General features: G+C 42.6%; 1 protein-coding gene across 1 annotated transcript in view; it reads right to left on the bottom strand.

The window, feature by feature from the left end:
• The window catches only part of lama5 (laminin, alpha 5), a 151434-nt gene extending 141025 nt beyond the window's left edge, over positions 1 to 10409 (bottom strand). The window contains exons 1-2 of the mRNA XM_030056408.1: positions 9888 to 10409; positions 2445 to 2597 (exon numbers count right to left, since the gene is read on the bottom strand). Coding sequence (XP_029912268.1) covers positions 2445 to 2597; positions 9888 to 10175 — 441 coding nt within the window. The 5' untranslated portion in view covers positions 10176 to 10409. The remainder of the gene's footprint in view (positions 1 to 2444; positions 2598 to 9887) is intronic.
• Between the last annotated feature and the right edge of the window lie 11097 nt (positions 10410 to 21506).

Below are 21506 nucleotides of genomic sequence, written 5' to 3' on the forward strand. Positions count from 1 at the left end.
ACCTCACGCCGTCTCTTGACGTGTATTTACGTCTTGGAAACTTCCTTCTTCCGCACGATTTCTCCCTGTAGCGTCACAAAAACTCATCGACACTCATCGAGGATTTTTACAAGCACGGAGGTCAGCGTGGAAAAGTAAAGGAACAAAAAAAATGATTCGACAATAACACGAAGGCACTCAGTTATGACCCAGTTTGTGCTAAGCCCCGCCCCTTTAGCAACATTGCCGTTTTAGGACACGCCCCTTCTGGCCAATCAAAAAGAGGTCAGTGCTGCTTGACCCATGACCCATGACCGACCTCCACGCCGGCTCTCATTTGGAAATTACAGGCCTGTTGGTGCTAAGCCCCGCCCACTGCCATGCGCCCTTAAGGCCTATTGGCTTAAAAAGTTCCTCACTTCCTCACCATAAATTATTTAAATTATATAAATTATATCTTTTCTACACATTTATTCAGTTCTCACATGAGCTTTGGTTGGACAAACTGCAAGGAGGCGACGTCATTATAGGCTTGCATTTTTCACGAGTTTCTATTTTTGTTTCATTTTGATTTTTTGTTTCAGTTTCAGTTTAGATTTAATTTATTTTTAAAGCAGATTTGCTCGGTTCATTTATTTTTCATGGATTTTGAAACTAAGCATCTGAAAGCACTTTTGAAAATGCTTCGTCTTAGTTTCGTTTTCATTTTTTTGCAACGTGGGTTATTTGTCAGGGGTCACATTCAAAAGTCAGAAAAAGCACTTTCTCTATCATTTCTCTATGATTTTAGTTTATTTGAGTTCGTTTTGTAAACACACAAGACACATTTTTTTTTTCCCAACTTCAGAAACTTTGTTAAACTGATTTCAGAAACATATTTAGGATTTTATTTCACAAATAAAAGGTGTGGGTGATGTCAAAACGTCGTATTAAATGTCAAAGTGATTTTTAAAATATTTTGCAGGAATCACTCGACTCAGTCCGCTGAGCTCTGATGATATTTAGAGAGTTCGGTAAAGACTTTTAATTCATCCTTTTATTGCTGCCACAAGGTAAACAGGCTTGTAAAAGGGTTTACAGGCTGCACACACACACACACACACACACACACACACACACACAGTCACAGCTCTCTGCTTCTCTATTGAGACCAGCAGCCCTGAGAGGAGGCGGGGAGGAGGGTGAAGAGAAAAGAGGGGAAGATGGAAGAACAGGGGGGAAGCCAGAGCCACAGCACAAAACACACTTGTCAGGGACACACACACACACACACACACACATTCAGACGCACACACACACACGCAGTGAATGTCTCTCTGTGATGAAGGAGGAAGCCACTCGAGCAGGAGAGGCCGGCACAAAGGAGCTGCATTCACACACATAAAGAAGGTTGATGAAGAGCAGCGTTCAGAAACACAAAAGGTTAACTACGAGCAGAGGGAGTGTGTGAACGTGCGTGTGTGTGTGTGTGTGTGTGTGAGAGAGAGAGAGAGAGAGAGAGAGGGAGCGATGGGCCCGTCCTGATGGATCCACCACAACACCAGCGAGAACAAACACGAGCTGCTGCCAAGAATAACGTCTCTAAATCAACTCCGACTGAAGCATCAGCGGCTCGACGTTCATCGCCGGCGTCCACGAGCGCGAGCCGCGTGATTTATCACCGAGAGGCTGCGGCCTGGAAACCCGTTAGCAGCCTCACATCTATTCTGCCTTCGCTGGACAAGGATTACACACCAGCAAACGGCGAAATTAGAGAGAGAGACGCTCGATTGAAATCCATTAGGAAGCGTAAATCGTGAGGTGATGAAGGGCCTGTTCCAGTGAAGCCGTTTAAAATGTTCCCAGAGAAAATGCTCAATTCGCATTTTTGTACGGTGGTAAAAAAAAAAAAGTCAAAAAAAAAAAAAAAAAAAGTGACAGAAAATATTTTGCCATTCCAAAGACACTGTGAGATCACACAGAACATCATCCTGACCGTCTGCAGCCCAACAAGGCGTTCAGATGCTCAAAAATCCGGATACGCACGGTTAACGTTCATGACTGGGTTCTGATGTTCTGGATTCGGACACTCCAGAATCCAAAAAAAAAAATTTACAATCCTGGAACAAACACTTTGCACATTTTGGAATCGCAGAGAGCCTCAGAGCCTCGCAGAGGACATCACCTCAACGTCTCCCGATCTGTCCCGGTCGGGAATCTAGACCCGCAGAACGCGCGGGTTCGTTCTAGAACGCCGCGGAACACTGGCAACACACTTTCGAGAACGCTGTGACATCACAGAAGCTTTGAGAACGCTGGAGAACCCCGGCACATGTTCTCACACACTCTCAAACAACAAAGGCAGAACAAAGGCCAAGGCCAAGCACGTTTTCACACATACACATAAGAGATCAAATATCCAGCTGGGTTTACAGTAAACACAGTGTGTGTGTGTGTGTGTGTGTGTGTGTGTGTGTGTCTCCCACCTGTCCCAGGTCCAGGGTGACGTTGACCTCGTTGAACTCGGTGCTGCGGGACAGAGGCGGGCTCTGCCACCAGCGCTCCGTCCCGTCGATGGCGTTGGTGATGGGATGGGCGCGGTCGCTCTCCCCCTGGCTGCAGATGTCACAGTACTGGCCCTGAGAACACACACACACACACACACACACACACACACACACAGGTTAATTAACATGGTGATGGAGTTAATGTCACTTCTGCTGCTGATGATGTGCAATCCTGTGCTGAGACTTGCTCGATGGACCGTCGGCAGATTTTTATTCTAACTGGAGCTGCAACTGATGTTTATTTTTTATTGTCAACTAATCTATCAATTTGATCGAGCATTTACTCCACACCTGTCAGCAGAAATCATAACACCAAGGCTCAGTTAATGGGATCAGGAAAAAAAAAAAAAAGTACGAGATGATCAGGGGGAAAAGTCACTTGTTAGAAGTAAATGGAAGTTTTTTTTGCCCAGAAAATACAAAAAACCCTGCAAAAAATAACTAAAATGACTCCAAAAGTCAAATAAAGTCAAAATACAATGTAAGTTACAGTAAGAAAAAAAGGGTAGACTTGAGGATGTATGAGGTTTCCACACTTTAGTGGCCAAAAAAGCCCCAAACAAAGCGTCTCATTACACTTTGGCTTCAGGGGTTTGAACCTTTCAGTTTCCAACCATCAGGTCAAAAAGATTTCCTGCTCCACATCGACACCGCCTCACACACACGTAGTAAACAACAATGAAAAAAAGAAGAGTTTTTATTTTCGCTGCAGGTGTCCGGCTCAAATTTCTTATTTTCCAACAAGAAGGTGAATCCGCTCACGTTACCGAGAGCCGATCCTCCGGCCTGTCCCGGCTGTCTGGGAGTTTGAATTGTCTCATAAATTCAATCTCTCCGCCTCGTATTTCTGCTCCACTCTGCAGTTTACAGCGTGAGGGGACACTGAGGCGACGGGAGCGGAGGACTGGGGACGTTAATGCACCAGAATTCACATTTTTTTCTTTAATATTGCCAGAGTTAATAAAAATAAACATATTAAAGCATATTAAAAGTCAGTCAACAGAAACTGAATTTATTGTCATTTTTTTATAACCGATTGGTTCAGTCATTTATCATCAAATTCAACAGTCTGTCTTCTTATTAAAATTAAGTTAATACTTTCACTGCAAAATCTTACCAAGATTATTTGTCTTATTTCAAGTCAAAAATGTCGTATTTCTAGTCAAAATATCTCATTAAACTTAAAATAAGACATGATCACCTCAGAAGTAACTTGTTTTTAGACAATTGTCTCTTGTTTCAAGTGAAAATTTGCTTGAAACAAGTGAAAATTTGCTTGTTTCATTGGCAAAATTTGTTTCTTGTTTCTAGCTAATTTTCACTTATTTCAAGTGAATTTTCACTTTTTCCAACTGGCAAATTTTGCCAATGAAACAAGCAAATTTTCACTTGTTTCAAGTGAATTTTCACTTGAAACAAGTGAAAATTGTCTAAAAACAAGTTACTTCTGAGGTGATCATGTCTCATTTTAAGTGTAATGAGATATTTTGACTAGAAATAAGACATTTTTGACTTGAAATAAGACAAATAATCTTGGTAAGATTTTGCGTTTTTGCAGTGTTGGGCTTTTTTCACACTTTATACAGGATCCCTTCACCTTTCCTTAAATCAAATTCAAGCACTTTTCAAGATGTATGTCAAGTTTTTCCAGCACCTTACGGCCGTGTACATCCACACAAAATGTTCATTTCACCTCACATCACGTTAAATCAGATGTTATTGAACAGCCACGGTTACGTTTAGTGAGGTCAATCTACAGAAGGGAGACAAATTAAAAAGGAAAACACGACAAAGGTTCGATCTTCAAAATGTGTCACCAGCCCAGTCATTAATTATAATTTCAGTTTCAGTCAGTTTCAAGCACTTGATTCGAAAATCCAAGCACTTCTCAAACCTTGAAAACACCACGGTACAACTCAAGCGTTTTTCAAGGATTTCCAGCATGAAAACTGAACATTGAAAGAAATATTTCAATGGATTAATCAGCAGGTAAACTGTTAGCTGCAGCTTTAATCTGGTGTGTTTGCTAATTAACCCCACAGGAGGGGCAAAGCGCTCTTCCTCACTCTTCCTCTCATCAGCCTCTAAAGCCTCCTCAGTCTCGGCTCGGCTGGTTTGATCATCGAGGCGTCGAGCCTGAGCAGCGCTGGCTGTGTAAACTAAACAAGCCTCCACCTGACCGGCAGAGCAGGTCAGCGAGGTCACGGAGGTCAGAGGTCGCTGCTCACGGCTGGGCGACGGCGGCTGTCGCCACTCGCGCTAACCGCCCCGCTCGTCTTCCTCTGGTTTGTCCGAACATGGAACGCATCACTTCCTGTGCAGCGAAGGATTTTGTCCGAAGAAAACACGACCAAATGGGAAACTGGCTAGTTATAGGAGAGGGGGTAACCCCCCCCGGCCCCCCGTGACACTGTCACCTTTTTTACTGTGAGGAGTTTGCATGTCTGACTTCTGTAAATACAGCAGTTATAGCAAGTAGGAGGCAGACTGTCAATCAAACTGGCTGTGGAGCAAGAAGTTATGCTGCCATACTGTCAATATCACTGTCAGTATCACTGTCAATACTGTCAATCAATCAATCAATCACTGTCATTTTCCCCGTCTCCTCGCCTGATCCCGCTCTCTAACTCCTGTCCATGTTTGCACTTGTATATATATTTTTTTCTTTCTTTTTATTCTATATTTATATTTATATTTATATTTATATTTATATTCCTTTCTTTATTTTTCTTGACTAATTGCTCTTTTTACTTGTACACTTTTAGTGGGAGTTGTTATTGTAACAAAAAGTAATTTCCCCCTGGGGATCAATAAAGTATTCTGATTCTGATTCTGATTCTCATCTCTGACAAAAGCGTTTTCCTCTGAAAGGCGCCTGGAGGAGCACACACACACTCGGCTCACTCGCTCGTCCTTCCTCACTCATCGTCTCACTCGACCTCCCTCTCCGCCTCGAGGTGAACGAGCAGCACACACTCTCCCGTCTCTCTGAAACACACTCTAAATCACACACTCGCTCACTCGGCCTCGCTCTCTCTCTCTCTCTCTCTCTCTCTCTGAAATTCATATCCCCGAGGGAGAGGAGAAGTGTTACTCCGGCAACACCTGCTGCTTCATGTAATCTATCTTTTTTTCCTCTCCCTCCACCCTCCCTCCTCCTCTTACATGACATCCATATTTCCTCACACAGGAGGGAACAGGCTGAAAAAACAGGCTCGCGTTTAAAGCCGCGCCGGCGCAGATTTACACGAACAAATCCACCCAATCCTGCCGATCTAAATCATCGCCTCGGGCTGCAACGGAGAAAAGTGTCCCATCAATAACTCAAGACTGCGCAGATTCGCCTCAAAACTTCAGATGGAAACGCAAAAGTGCCAACAAGCAAGAGAAACAACTAGAAGACGAAAAAGAAATGTAGTGTTTCTGACATTTCTCTGAAATATCTCTGCCTTCAAAAAAATTCAGCCGCAGTTTCCTCGCTGCCACTTTTGGAGTTTCCAAAGTTGCTTTGTGCAGCTTTAATCCTCCTGTTGCCTTCAGATTTATTCACATTTTCATTCTCAGGGTCAATTTAAGCAATTTAAACTTCCAGAAAATTACTAGAATTAAAATTGTTACTCGAGGTACTTTATGTTTCTTTCCTTGACTGTTCTCGCACTACAACAGGTGTGTTATGTTACAGGTGTGTTATGTTACAGGTGTGTTACGTCACTACAGGTGTGGCTGTCAGGTGAGGGTCCTGAAGCAGAGGGAAGTTTTTTTTTTTGAAGACTATAAATGGCTTATCATAGCTCCTCAGTGTCCAAAACAACTAAAACAAATGTGTGTGATGTGTCTAGGACATTGAAACAACATATCATCATGTTAATTTCATTTTTACCCACTTAAATTAGGAAAAGTCATAAAATCTGAAGCAAAAAAAATGTCATTTAAAGATCTTAAACACTGAACGGGGTCAAATTCCCCCTAATGATAATAGAAGGGTTAAACTCCTCTTGACTTGTGACTCAAACTGATTACATTGAGTTGCGTTAATTTATTAGTAATCATGTCATCTCTCAGCGATCTGAGCCGTGTGTTCAGGTTGGCAGCAGTCTGACACGCTGACGTCAGGTTATGTGATTTCTGGGTAATGAAGATTCAGTTGCTGTCCCTCTGGCAGCCATTTGTGACAGCGAGCATGCAAAACATCCCATAATGCAGCTTTAAACCCTGAGCAGGAGAAAAGGGAGGAGTGTTTTAATTTGCAAACACCAGGACGACAAAGACGTTTCACTTTTTCTGTCGTTTAACGAGCCAAAGGGCTGGTCGTCCGTCTTTAATCTGAGATTAATTTTAGTATTTTGGTCAGAGCCGGGCAGAGCGAACAACTGTGTCACTTGGTTGAAGAGTCTCCTCTCGCTCTTTCACTGAGTCACACACACACACACACACACACACACTGCACTGAACACACACGTGCACACATTCTGATCCGCGCCTCCTCCTCCTGCTGCTTTTAATTAATAAAAACACTCTCATGTCTTGCTGTCAAATCAAAAAGGGATTAACCTGAGCACAGAGACGTGTGTGTGTGTGTGTGTGTGTGTGTGTGTGTGTGTGTGTGTGTGTGTGTGTGTTGGAGGGGTGCACTATGGGGGAGCAGCAGGCCTCTGCACAGCTCAGCAAAGTGGGCTAAACCTCTCATAATGCCATTCCTTGAGCTAATTACCAGATTTCTGGGGTTCATTTGTGAGATTTGGTGAGCTCATACACACACACCGCTGCCGCCGCCGCCGCCGCCGCCGATCTCAGCTGAGGTTTGGAAAACTCCGGGAAAAGCCTCAATAAAATCTGATGAGGGGGTTTCAGCCTGTTTTCTCCGGGATTTATGCGGAAACACTCGAGTCAGGGTCCTGTTGTGACCGTCTGCCTTTCAGGACAATGAACGAAGCTCTGAGGAACGGACGATTAAACTCAAGTGGGACAATTTACTGTCTGAACTGGGGTCAGTTATTCAGGACATCATGCCATTTGATGTTTCCTGGTTGGTTAAAATGAAACTGAAGGAAATGGCACAATGAGAAAGAACACAATGCTCCTTCACTGTTCCTCCCTCACAGCCTTGAGGTTCATTCTCACCACCAAAACCAAAACACTGTGAATTATTTTCAGACTTACCAAGTTTATTTCATGATAAACTTATTCCAACATACTGCAAGTCAATTAATCTACATATAAAGGCCGATACGTCAGCTGGTTCTCAGAAATTTCTCTTGTTGCTCATGCTACCATACAATAATGATTCACAGGACGTAAAATGTCAAAAAGAACTTTGCTCATGGCCATTTTTATCATGGATGCGTTTTCTGAAACCAGCAAAATTATCTCCCAGGAGGCAGGGAATATTCACTGTAATGCCCACTGAAACAAACTCAGCCAAACTAAAGAAAATACAAGACAAGCAGATCCAGAACCAGATGATTTTGCAGCCAAAATGAAGTAAATTAGATTTAAATTAGAGTCCAGTAATCTGTGTAATAAAATGCCTATATGGATCAAAAATACAAAATTAGCCTGTCATTGTGTAAAAAAAATCCTGTCTTTGTCATATTATTACATTAGGGGATTTTTAACTATGATGCAACAATGATGTCATTAACCAATAATATGAAAACATGAGCTATAACATGTTTTCCACCGTCTACATATTCATTCATTCTTTCATTCTTCTTCTTCCTCTATGGGGTTTAAGAAACATTGGCCTACTTTAATGAAGAATCTCAAAGCTATCTCACACACACACACACGCGCGCACACACACACACACGCCCTCAGGGCCCGTATTCCTGCGGTGACTCCCAGCTGATTTTATCCTCAGGCTTCACATTCAGTCTGTTTCAGATGTTTGAACATTCCAGTAGCTTACTGTCAACCAGGACTCTGCTGTTCTGCTCTGCCTCGCTCTACCACCTCCCTCTCTCTCTCTCTCTCTCTCTCTCTCTCTCTCTCTGCCCCCTCTGGCTTTTCTATTGTGGTAAGCAACATTAAAAAAGACAGTTTGGAGAAGTTTTTTCCTGGGTTTCATTCTGGGCTGCAAATATTCATGGAAGGTTTGTTGGAAAAAAAAAAAAGTTGCAAGAAGACTGAGAAAAATGACTGTGGGCTTTGATGCTTGTCACAGTTATCATAATGATAAAAGACTAAAGAAATGCTTACAGTTATTACAAGGTGATGAATAGTGATTTTGTTTCTGTGTGCTGTCATGCAAATGCTCTGTGCTCAGATAATACTGGGGGCGGGGGGGGGGGGGGGGGATGCTCTGTTGACTTGTTTATGTAAATAAAGGCTTTTGAAATTTAAAATAAATAAATAAAAAAAATCTCTCTCACTCATTAACACCTATATCAAACGTCACCGCCAGTGGAGGCAGCTCGGCTGGTAATATCGCGGTAACAGAGCGGATGAAGACCCCGTCTGATTGGTCGACACGGGTCAGTCACCGCGAGGAATGCAGGGACAGGTGGGAGAGAGAGAGAGAGAGAGAGAGAGAGAGAGAGAGAGAGAGAGAGAGAGAGAGAGAGAGAGACTTTAATCTTTAACCCACTAAACTGCAGTCACTCCCTGCGGGTTAACCGGACACTGCGTTAACCCAGAATGGATGGAAACTAGTGGCTGGTTCAAACTTTCCTTCTTTGCCCTCATTTCTGTCTGACAGGCAGCAGCCCGGTAGCCCGGTGAGGGAAACGCAGCCTGGCTTATGTAAGTGCCAAAGTGTTGCAAAGCCCTACAAAAGAAACAGTGCATGCATAATGGCCTGGCAAGGGGATTTGTTGACTCATTCAGACGCGCTGCAGACTCCTCTGCAAACCTCTTTGGACAACTGCCCTGAAGAACCGAAGACAGGTGCGTCTTCAGCAGCCAGGCACGACAGGAGGAAAAAAAAAATCACTCATATGAACAAAAAAAGCCCAGATTAGCGCTACAAGGCAATGAATAGACTCATGGTCTAGACTGAAAAAACAAAAACAAAAAAAAAAAACAGGTGTTCACGCAGGTAAAAGTATTCCTATAGTATATTACAGAAGAATATTATAAAACGACATTGCAAAGTTGCCTACCACAGGAATATTATAGGAACAACAAGCCTTTAGGTCGAAAAAAAGTTTAATAAAGCTGCGAAAACTCAGTATTGAATATCACAGATACACCTCAAGCCCCAGCGGAACTACTATAAAAAAATATCATAGAGAGATTATAGTGATATTATAGGAGATAAAGTGTGATAAATCACTGTAAACTCGCTATTGAGCAGCACAGACGCACTCATGCTCCTAGAATAGGCTAATATCACAGGAGCTTCAGGGAGCTGCTGGTCCTCACCTGGATGGTCTGGCTGGGGTCTCCGGACACCGGGCCCCCGACAAGCTTGCAGTACAGGTCCTGCACGGTCCGGCCGTTCTCGTCCTCCCCGCAGGTCGCCGTGGCGGTGATCTTGGTGCCCTCGGCCAGGTTGAAGTAAGGCGGGTGCAGGCTGTAGCCGTTCACGCCGTTGGTCGGCAGCTCCTGGGCCGACACGCCGCTCAGCAGCGACAGGAGCAGCAAAGCGACCCGCGTCTGGGTGCGCCAAGCCGGCCGGAGCGCAGCCCCCGGCGCCGGTCCCATCGCCATCTCCACCTGCCCGCTCGGTCCGCTCCCACAAGTTTGAGAAACAAAAATGGAATTTTTTTTTTTTAAAGAATAAGTAATCAAAAGTGAGGAGAGATGAGCCGCTAAGCCTCGACGTGATGCAGCATCTGGTCGGTAAAAGTGACAGGAACGAGCTGCAGCGTTGAGGAGAGAGAGAGGAAAAGGGGGTTCGTGTTTGTCCGGCTGTTTTGGAGAGCGGTGCACCGTGGGTTCTCTCTCTCCCTCTCTCCCTTTGTGTGTGTGTGTGTGTGTGTATGTCGCTCCACCAGGCACCTACTCCAATTTGTGGCCTCTCTCTCTCTCTCTCTCTCTCTCTCTCTCTCTCTCTCTCTCTCTCTCTCTCTCTCTCTCTCTCTCTCTCTCTCTCTCGGCCTGTCCCCTGTGGTTGGAAACGGGTATAGCTTACCCAAATCCCCCCTCCCTTCCCCTCCACGCCCCCTTAACACACACACACACACACAGACACACACACACACACACACACAGACACACACACACACACACACACACACACACACCATTTATAAGACTGTAAAACCGGGCTCAGGTTATGGCTTGTGTTTCTGTCATGACAAATACAGCACAGCATGTTTTTCTGTCTGAGTGTCTCCCAGGTTGACTTGCCACTGTGATTGACTGATTGATTGATTGATTGATGGATAATTGATTGATTCATGTTCATGACCCAGTGAAATGAGTGAATCTCAAAGTAACAGTTTTGATTTATTGCAAAATGATTTCTGGAATGTGATTGGCTCCTATAAAAGTCATGAATGTTCATAAACAGGTCTGTTTTTTTAAGACTGAAATATCAAACAATAAGCATTCACTTTGCTAACGAAGTACCGCACTCCTGCCCACACACACACACACACATACACACACACACACACACACACACTAAGACACATTTATAAGATGTGAAAGTTCATCTATTCAGTTAGCTTTTATTTACTTTTAATTTACTTTCATTCATTCCATTCAAAACATATTATCATCCACCGACTCCCTGTCCACTTACTCGGTCTTTTTCTGCCTCAAATAGTCTGTCAATAATAGTGCCCCACTTCTTTCTTTCTTTCTTTCTTTCTTTCTTTCTTTCTTTCTTTCTTTCTTTCCTCCATCAGTCATTCATCCTGACATTCCTGGGGTGCGTTCAGCTCCTCTCAGTTTACTGGAGCTTCACTGAGCAAGTAGCAAAACAACAAATGGGGTGTCAAACCACACACATGCTCACACGCTCACACACACACACAGACACACACACACACACGGTCATTAAAGTGGGACGTGGGGATGAAGCTGAGATGCTGCAGGGGGTCTGAGCGTCTGCAGCAAAGTAAAGCACCGTCCATATCTCCTGTTGATACTGGAAACAGGTGAAGCTGGTGAACCCAGAATCTGACTGGTTGAGTGTCTGCAGGAGTCAGTCAGCGCAGATTAACAACACCAAGAGCAGCTTCATATTTCAAATTGATATGTTTAACTAGTTAGCACAGAGCATGCATATGTTGTGACTGATGTAAGCTGGTCCAACGTCGAAATCTGAGCTTTTTCTTTTTTTTACAGTTACAGTAACTTACAGTTGCTGTTTTTTTTTTTTTTTTTTTTTTTTTTTTTTTTTTTTTTGGTTCAGTTGCATTGGTCAATAGTGAGTTTTGACCGTTCCCAAACTCTTCACACAGCACAACAGCGCCCTGTGTGGAACAACCTGTGAATGATTTGTCACCCATTAGACTTCAAATGCATTAACTGAACAGTTATAAAAATTCTTTCTCTCAACTTTTTAAGATTGTTTTACAGTTTACCGTCCTGGAGTTGATGGCAAACTGCAAAACATGGTTTCAAAAGATGGAACTGGCGACGTGACCAGAGGCATTCACCTCTGCAACTAATGTGACGTTTGCACTTTCCTTCTCTGTGTTGCTTTGTGGATTTATTTATTTCTGCCATGAGACCTGAAGCCCAACACCTCATGCCGGGGGTTTTCATCTGGTTGTGACCCCGGGACCACCATCCTGACTCCAAAACACCCTGGGGACAGCTGTTAAGGCTCCAAATTTAAGTTCACCTCTCACTTTTACTTTTATTTTTCACTGAAACTTGCAAAAATACTCTCTCATCGCCATCATTAACTAATTATTTTTACATGCTACAGTCACTTTGCTAATATTTTGGTCCATCAAGATGCAAAAACTGCATTAAAAAAGTCTATGCAGATGACGTCGTTTTTAACTTAACAAAAAAAGACTGTCGAGGTAGGAAAGAGTGGATGTCCAGCTGATGTCAGAGGCGATCAGTGATTTGTGAAGTGATATCCTCGTATGGATTCATGCTATATAAACCACTAATTAGTGCACACAGCACAGAACTCACCATTACCTTATTTTATTCCCGGGTGACCCAAATATACGAACTGTTTGTGATTTCATGGGAAGAATGCTCCGTTTCACGTCTCCCCTGCAGGGACAGAGGGGTTTGCAGCCCATCCAAGGATGATATCACTTTTCCCTCTCACCTTATTTTCCATTTCTCCACCCCACAGAGGAATTCTTCTCCTCGTGGACGTGAAAAAAAGTTTACGAGCGGCGTCCACGCCTTCAGGTGGCCCTGCTGGATGCAGCGAGCGCCCGAGGCCCTGGACATTTCAGCAGGAGATTTGAAAACCACACAAATTTTTACTGTATCACAGTGCTGGAATTTTTGTTTCCACTGCTTAACATTCGGTGTCACTTTGAATTACTGTGCGCCACAACACCCGGGCACAAATAAAGCACGCTGAAGCCTGTACTGCAGCGTATCCTGTAGTGCATTGCATAAGTAGGTGCTGCTTTGTTTTATAGTGTAACGTTTGCGTTGTAGCATTGCTCTGTTTTCAATTAAAGCAATCACGCTCTTAATTTGACTCCATTTTTAACGCGGCTCCAAAATTGTTGAGATTTGGAGAACAACCAGGGGCTGCACAGTGCGAAAAAAGGGTTTGGAGACTTGTTTTTTTTGGAGTTTCTGTCTGTTTAAAGCCCAGGAGAGAGTCGAGCCTGTCATTCTTCTTCTGTGCTTATAATCCCTGCATCTCTCTCTCTCTCTCTCTCTCTCTCTGTGCCTCTGTAATCTCCTCTCTCTCCCGGCCTGCTGTCAGATCATGTCATGCAGGCTTTGTGCTCGTCCTCCTGCTCTGCCAGTGTGTGCCTCGATTGTAAGCGTGTGTGCATGTGTGAGTGTGTGTTTGAATGTCGACATACTTGTCTGTGCTCATGTGTGAGTCGGTGTGTGCAAAGAGAAACAGAGAGAAACAGAGAGAGAGAGAGAGAGAGACAGTGTGTCCACTCAGTATTCCACCTCAATACACTCTCTCCTGAAGCCTAAATGCTTCCTGTCAGTGGAGAATAAAGCCTCCAGATCTCCTGCTCGGCCGGAAGAATAGCATCTCGTCCTTAAGACTTCAGCTTGAATCCACTTGGAGTTGTTGTCATTCCTCTGAATAAGTTGTACTCTTACCCCTTCTGTCTTTTTTTCTGTCTCTCTCTCTTCCTTTCGTGCTCTAAGTGAGGAAGTGTGTGAGGCAAAAAGAACAAGTGTACTCGCTCAGGCTAGTTCAAAAAAAAAAAAAAAGGAAAAGGAAAAATCCACCCTGAAAGACTCCAACACAGTTTATAAAGCAGCCGGTGCAGATGTACCTTCCATATCTGTGTTCATTTTCTCACACACTTTACTTATCCCTATATTTTCCTGTTCCTCTCACCAAGTGTGATGACAAGTTCAGGCATTTTCAGAGGAAAAGCAGAAAATGTTGCAGCGATCTAAAAAAATCAACCGTATCACAATCAAAGAGCAAAGGATTCTCTCTAGAGCTGCCATGCTGCTCCGGTCTTCAGCAGCCATGCACAGAGAAATGTCTGCACCACAGGATCAGCAGGCAGAGCAGAACACACTGCCGCTACTCTCTGATTGAGTGGAAGAACTCTATATAAGTATAAAGCAAAAACAAAATGAGATTTGGTGTTTTCTCGCAGGAAAAATGGCCGGTTTATATGCCAAAGTAAAAAAAAAAAACGGACTTGTGCACAGTCTTACCAAACCAGTCAAACTTCTCACACAGTTGGTGTTTCTTTCAGTGACCAAAATGGATGTAAAGAGATGCACATAGTGTGTTCAAATGGGAAACCGCCTGAAAAAGAAATGACTTAATGGTAACATTTTACAATAAGAGTACAACAATTAACGTTAGTTAGTGCCGTAAGGGTTAATTAACTGTTAGTTAATGAATATTATGGCATTTACTAATGTTAATAATATCTACAATAACCCTTAAATAACATATAAATCAATATCTTAGCATGAACAGCATTAGTACATGATTCTTAGACACATTAGATAACGGTTAGTTACTTAATGTTTATTACCTGTTACTTAATGTATATTATAGCATTAACTAACGTTAATTGTTGTACTCTTACTGTAAAGTGTCACCGACTTAAAGGATAAAAGGATAAAACATGTCCAAAACGCAGGAAATCACCTCAGGTTTTTGCTATAGAAAATCTTTTCCTTCCTGACAAAAAAAAAAAAAAAAAAATCCCATCCCACTCCTGTTTATCTTCAATACATCTAAGAACACCTGAGCAGCTGTGTGTGTGTGTGTGTGTGTGTGTGTGTGTGTGTGTGTGTGTGTGTGTGTTCTCAGGAACTCTGGAGCACCACCATCTAATTAAGCTCCAGGAACCACTTGAGAAGATGAAAGAGTTTCTCCATACACACACACACACACACACACACACACACACACACACACACACACACACACACTGACACAAAACACACAGCTGCTTAGATGACTTAATAATTAGGTAATTTTTTTTTTTTTTTCAGTTTAACAGACAGACAGGGAAGCAGACAGACAGGTGAGAAAGGGAAGACAGGTTGGCAGACAGACAGGTTGGCTGTGCTTTTCATAACACAAAAAATACACACCTGGGAAAATGATTTTTTCCAAAGTAATGGGTCAAATACATCTTATGCCACTTTGCACATGTGTTATTTTCTGAATAGTAAGTGGACTTACTGCACACTGAGAAGACTCAAAATCTTACTAAGAATATTTGTGTTATATATTTGTCAATATTATTATTTGTCAAGTGAAAATTTACTTGAAACAAGTAAAATTAGCTTAAAACAAGTGAAAATTGTCTTGTTTCTGAGGTGATCATGTCTTATTTTAAGTGTAATGAGATATTTTGACTAGAAATAAGACAAATATTCTTGGTAAGATTTTGAGTTTTTGCAGTGCAAGCTCCACCTCGGCAGATCGATGAGCAAAGCGTTTGTGCATGAGACACGAAGGCCGAGCGGAGATCAAGATTTGAGTGTTTGTTGTGGAAACGTCAGACAGGAAGACGGAAGAAAATCTGATTATGGCTGGTTTTGGTAGATAAAACCGCCGCTGCCTGGGAGAGTGTGGCTGCCAGAGTTGGTCTAGCAGGTGAGCACATTTTATCAAAGTTCACCACAAATCAGACGGGTCGTTTTCTTCTTTATCTCCTGTAGACGAGGTGGGTCAGGGTCACGACCTCGGGCCAGCAACACGCTCTCGCTCCCGGGTTGTCAGATATCGCAGCTCGGTCACGCCTCTGCTACATCTGAGACCGACGCCAAAATGCAGCTTCGGCATCAGGATGAGACGCATCAGGGTTTCTAGCTTTCATGACGTGTCAGCGTCACGCGGTTTGAGTGTCGCTCGAACACGAAAAGTGAAGCGGGAGTTGAACTTGGGCCTCGTGGTTGAAGCTCCTGTTGCTCACAAACCTGCCGTCCACCACAACCGCAGACTTTCTCACTCTTCATACCTCGTCCCCATCCCCCGCCTCTCATGATGGTGGCTTTTGGCGTCGGTATCAGATGCTGGAGGCCCGTGCCCAGGCTGCGGGAGGTGACGCCCTGGTGGTGAGAATGGGAACCGCACCTCTGCTGCTGTGTCACATTTACTCCTGCAGGAAGCAGTTTGTAGATTGTGACCGTGTATTTGGCTCTTAAAAACTGATGAGAAGGGATTTCTGCTGACCGTTCACCGAGTCTGTCACCATATTCGAACCCGGGCAAGATCAATCTAGCCAGAGCCTGGAAATCCATTTTGAATGAGTGTTTAATGCACTTTTTTTATTTTTCTGAATACAACCATATCTGTCAACACACCTATTTTTTTTTTTTTGGCAATTTCAGTCAACCTGAAAAACTTGGAAAACTCCCACTGATTCACGCACACACACTTTTTCTATCAGCGTTTGATGTAAACGGTTTATTTTGTGCTGTAAATTGAGATTCTGAACATTTAATTCAATATTTTGCACTTTTTGTAATATGCTGAAGTTATGCTTTTTGACATTTAGTGTGAACTTCCATATCGTCACTGTCGGGTGAAAACCTTGTATCTCCAATTTTTGTGATTTTTTTTTTTTTTTCAATTCGCTTTTCAACAAAAACAGTGACATCACAAAAGACAAAGGCAAACAAAGAGGATAATTAATAACATACGATAAATGAATAAATAAATAAATAAATAAATAAATAACATTTAAAAAGAGAAAACAGAAATGAAAATTTAAAAAGAAAAAAAGAAACAGGGTCACAGGGTAAGCATTAACGACATCCATAGTCATGCTTCAACTCGTCTACCATCCCGACAATGGCATACCCTTACAGAAAGAATATATATTTACCAATACATTACATGAAATATATATTACAGTATATTACATTTAATATATGGAATTTAAATATGGAATTTAAATATGTATTTGAAAGTGTCTTAGCAATACATGGAATAATATACTGGTGAAACATATATAATGCAATATATTTATATATATTGCATCAATATATTTTAATACATGGAATAATACATAAGTAATTGCGCATTTCAGATGTTGCAATTTATAGTCAAATATAAAGACTAGTTCCCATATATGGAAATGTATTATCTAATAGATCACATCATATTTTCCAATATACTGCAATATATTTTTGTTTCGTAAGGGTACACAGTAAGCTCAATCATCTCTCCTATATCAAAATGTTAGCATCACCAGGGCAAGTAGACAATTTTAGTGATTTTTTGTGTATTAGCTGACTTGTAGCATTTACTTGCTCCTCTGTACATTCAGAGAGTTATAAACTACAAACCTTGAGGTTATGAAACCTTTACAAAACTGATTATGTAAACTGAGACAAGACTATTTTCCTTAGTTTCTGAGAGAACGATGTTATAGAGATACAAGGTTTTGGTTGGACAGCAGCGATACGTGTTTGTGACTCATTTAAATCATTTTTCCTTTTGACATTTTTGTATTTTCGTCCTGTTAATCTGTGGTGTAGGATTATTCTGGATGGGGTGTGTCCCTTTTTTTCACCTAATGTTGACAGGTACATGTGTGCAACGCAGCAACAGACGCACACACACAAAGGCACAAAAAGGAGGACAAACAGGCAGATAAGCGGGTAAACACAGAGAGAGAGAGAGAGAGAGAGAGAGAGAGAGAGAGAGACAGGCAGAGAGACAGACAGACAGGTAGGTGAAATGGCAGCCATGTCCAGAATCCAGAAACCTCACACATTCACTTCCTTCCAGCGTCTGTCTGACACATGGTGAACTCTGACCCGGGCTGCTCGCTGTCTGTCACGTTCACACATTCATTCATTTGCACACACACACACACACACACACACACACACACACACACACACACACACGGGGCGGGCAGGCAGGCAGGGGGTCAGTGACCTCCTGCAGTTTAAAGGAGTCTGGAGGCAGTGTGTTAATGCAGAGGAGCTTCATTCGCTGACACACTACAACATTCCTCAGGCTGTGTGAAGGCTCGGGGGTCAAACCACACTCTGATCTGTTCCCTGGGACAAAAAAAAAAAAAGAAACAAAAATGAAACCAGTGCGATCGGCTAAAAATGTAAAAAATATCGAGCGCGAGCGGGGGCATGGAGGTCGAGACGTTGCCTTTCTTGAACTCCGATGGCCCAGATTCAGCTCCTGGGAAGGTTTCCATCTGCAGCTCCCTCTGTCCCTTTTGGCCGCCACCAAACTCTGAACCTAAACCTTAACGTGTCAAACATGAAACTGGCTTTGCGTTTCAGAGTTTGTGATCACCTCACAAAACGCTGTGAGGCTGTGGCTTTAGCCGGAGTTTGCTCTGCAACTCGGTTTGTCATTAAAAAGCCAAATACGACGAGGCCTTGGTGGCTAATTCGTCCTTCATCTTCAGCCTGATGGGGAAAAACAGGCTCTCGTTTTGAACAAAAGCTTCAAAACAGGACCGGCTGAGTCTTTCACTTCATCCTGGCATCCATTACAGTGAGGCCGAAAAACACATCCAGCGTTTTTTTTTTTGTTTTTTTTTTTCGCAAATTGTGTGCCGCAAGATCTGCTTGTTTCTCATTATGATTTTTCCTCTCACTTACTAAACTTTACCTCATATAAACTTTATTTCATCGCATTCACAATGGAGTTCATAAGCGAATGAAACAGAGATACAGCTCACACTTAAAAATGATAAATTGAATGTAACTTTGGCCTTGCAGAATGGGTTGCAAAAGGTTTTTCAACTTGCATCAAGTCACTGTTTCAAGATGAAAAATAAATAAATTCAGCAAAAGAGCCCAGAGAGTTGCAGAGAGACGCCTGAGGGAAGTCGCATTTCTCTGTCAGGTTACTTTTCTGTTTAGAGAGAGAGAGAGAGAGAGAGGGAGGCGGGCTGAGGAGGAGGAGGAGGAGAAGGAAGAAGAAGCGGCGGCTGGGTTTACATGTGTGACAGAAAAGAAGGAGAGAAAGAGAGAGAGAGAGAGAGAGAGAGAGAGGATGAGGTGAAGAAACCTGTAGCGAAAGAAAAGAGAGACAAAAGGAAGAATCAAGAGAAAAGAAAGGAGTTTTGTTGCACGAGTTTGACGGAGATAGCTCATCTCACAATAAATAAATAAATAAATAAATAAATAAATAACTAAATCAATAAATACATGCATACATAAATATAAACATAAATAAACAGGCAACTTGAATCCTTGATAATAATCACTGCACTTTTACTGACAGGAAAAAAAAGAAAAGACGGGAAGTAGGCGAGATAAATGAAGACAGAGAGAGGAAGAAAGAGAGTTTGTCGTCTCACCTCATTAATCCTCTCTCTCTCTCTCTCTCTCTCTCTCTCTCTCTCTCTGTCGCTCGCTCGCTCTCTCGCTCGCTCTCTCTTTCTTCCTGAACTGCAGAACTAATCTACTTCCTGGTTTCCCGGGAGACCGCAGGGGCAGCAGCAGGGATAGGCCACCTGTTGTCGTGGTAACTGCTCCATCAGTTTGAGCCGCAGTCCCCCGCTGGTCCCCACATGGACACACACACACACACACACACACACACACACACAGAGAGATCAAGAGGTCTGTATTTGAAGAAGAGGTCAGTATTTGAAGAAAGAAAGAAAGAAAAAAGAAAGAAAGAAAGAAAGAAAGAAAGAAAGAAAGAAAGAAAGAAAGAAAGAAAGGAAGGAAGGAAGAAGTCTTGGGTCACTCCAAATGGATGTAGAAAAGGAGTAAAGGAAAGGGGGAAGGGAACAAATAAGGAAAGATAAGATTGAGGGAATGAGGAACAGACAGTGTGCCGTTAATGGAAAACTCCAACATTTAGTGCAAAAATCCCTTTTTTTCCAACTTTTCCGAGATAAGACGTTTACCATTTCCACCTCTGTGCGTCCAGTGGTTCATGTTAGCTTAGCATAAAGACTTGAAGTCTATAGGAGTCGTTAGCGTAGCTCCATCAAAGTGACAAAATAAACCTTAGAGCGGCTCTGAGGCTGTCTTAGTCACACGGTGGATCACACATATTTGACATAAGGTCGCTTTAGGGTTTGACAAAACCAGGCTAACGACTCCCATAGACTTCAAGTGTTTATGCTAAGCTAACATGAAATGCTGCCCATATGAACTGAACCACTGGAGGTACAGAGGAGAAAATGCTGTTTGCTCTCCTACAATAAAATGCTAATTGAGTTCCCATTGGATTCAATTAGCATGATGCTAAAGTGCCTTTCTCTTATCTTCCTCTTGTCTCCTTCATCTTTCGTTCATCACCTCCAGTCACAACCACACCGCTCTGTCTAAATCTGTATGTTAATACCTGCCTACAGTCACAACTTTGCTTAATTCGCATTTCACCAAATTCTAGATGCAACACACACACACACACACACACACACACACACACACACCGTCCTCCAGCCATAACATCAGTGTGTTCAGATGATAACAGTGGTGAGTAAATACAGTTTGTCTGTTCCCAGCATTCCTGAGGAGCTCTGAGGACCCCGAGACAGTGGCACACACACACACACACACACACACACACACACATGCACACGCACATGCAAAGACACACACACAATGCTTGAGGCAGATGTGTTTGAAGCGCTGTGGGCCGGGGAGGGGATGTTTTGGGTTATCCGTGTGTGTGTGTGTGTGTGTGTGTTTGGCAGGTACCTACATGCCCTCTTCTTTATCTCGCCCAACAAAAACACTTCAAACCACACACTCCTGCAGGGCTCTCTCTCTCTCTCTCTCTCTCTTTCTAAAGTGGATTTCTGTACCAGCTTGACTCTGTATCTTTATTTTCTATATGTTCTACCTGCTGTATTATCTGTATTATCTGCTCTATATTCTTATTTTTAGGCTGGCTGAATCAGTGCCATCCTTTACCGTATTCCCCTAAAAACCTACTGGTTCAACGTGCTTTTCATAATTCAGCTTGTGTGTTTTATATTCTGAGTTTTGATGGAGGTGGTTTGGCTGCTCGTCAAGCATTTTGTCGTTTATTCTCATCTTCAGGGTTCAAACCCTGTTTTTCTTCACACAAGGTAAAAAAAAAAAAAATCTGCCTGTATAATGTGATAATCCCAGCAGTTTCCTTTGCAGTTTAATTAAATAATAATAATAATAATAATAATAACTTTATTTATATAGCACCTTTCCAAACCAAGGTTACAAGGTGCTTTCCAATAAAACAAATAACAAATAAATAAACATAAAACAATGATAAAACAAGCTATTAAAAGATCCCATACAACAATAAAAACATACTACAAGTTACACTGAAAACCAATGGTTAATAAAAGGCCATGTGATAAAAATGAGTCTTAAGAGGAGATTTAAAAGAAGAAACTGAGTTAGCCTGCCTGAGGGGTTCCACAGCTCAGGGGCCCGGACGGCAAAGGCTTCGTCCCCTTTGGTGATGAGCCGGGCCCTTGGAACGGCGAGTAGGGCCCTGCT

The sequence above is a fragment of the Myripristis murdjan genome, chromosome 7, assembly GCF_902150065.1.
Source record: "Myripristis murdjan chromosome 7, fMyrMur1.1, whole genome shotgun sequence".
Classification (NCBI taxonomy): Eukaryota; Metazoa; Chordata; class Actinopteri; order Holocentriformes; family Holocentridae; genus Myripristis; species Myripristis murdjan.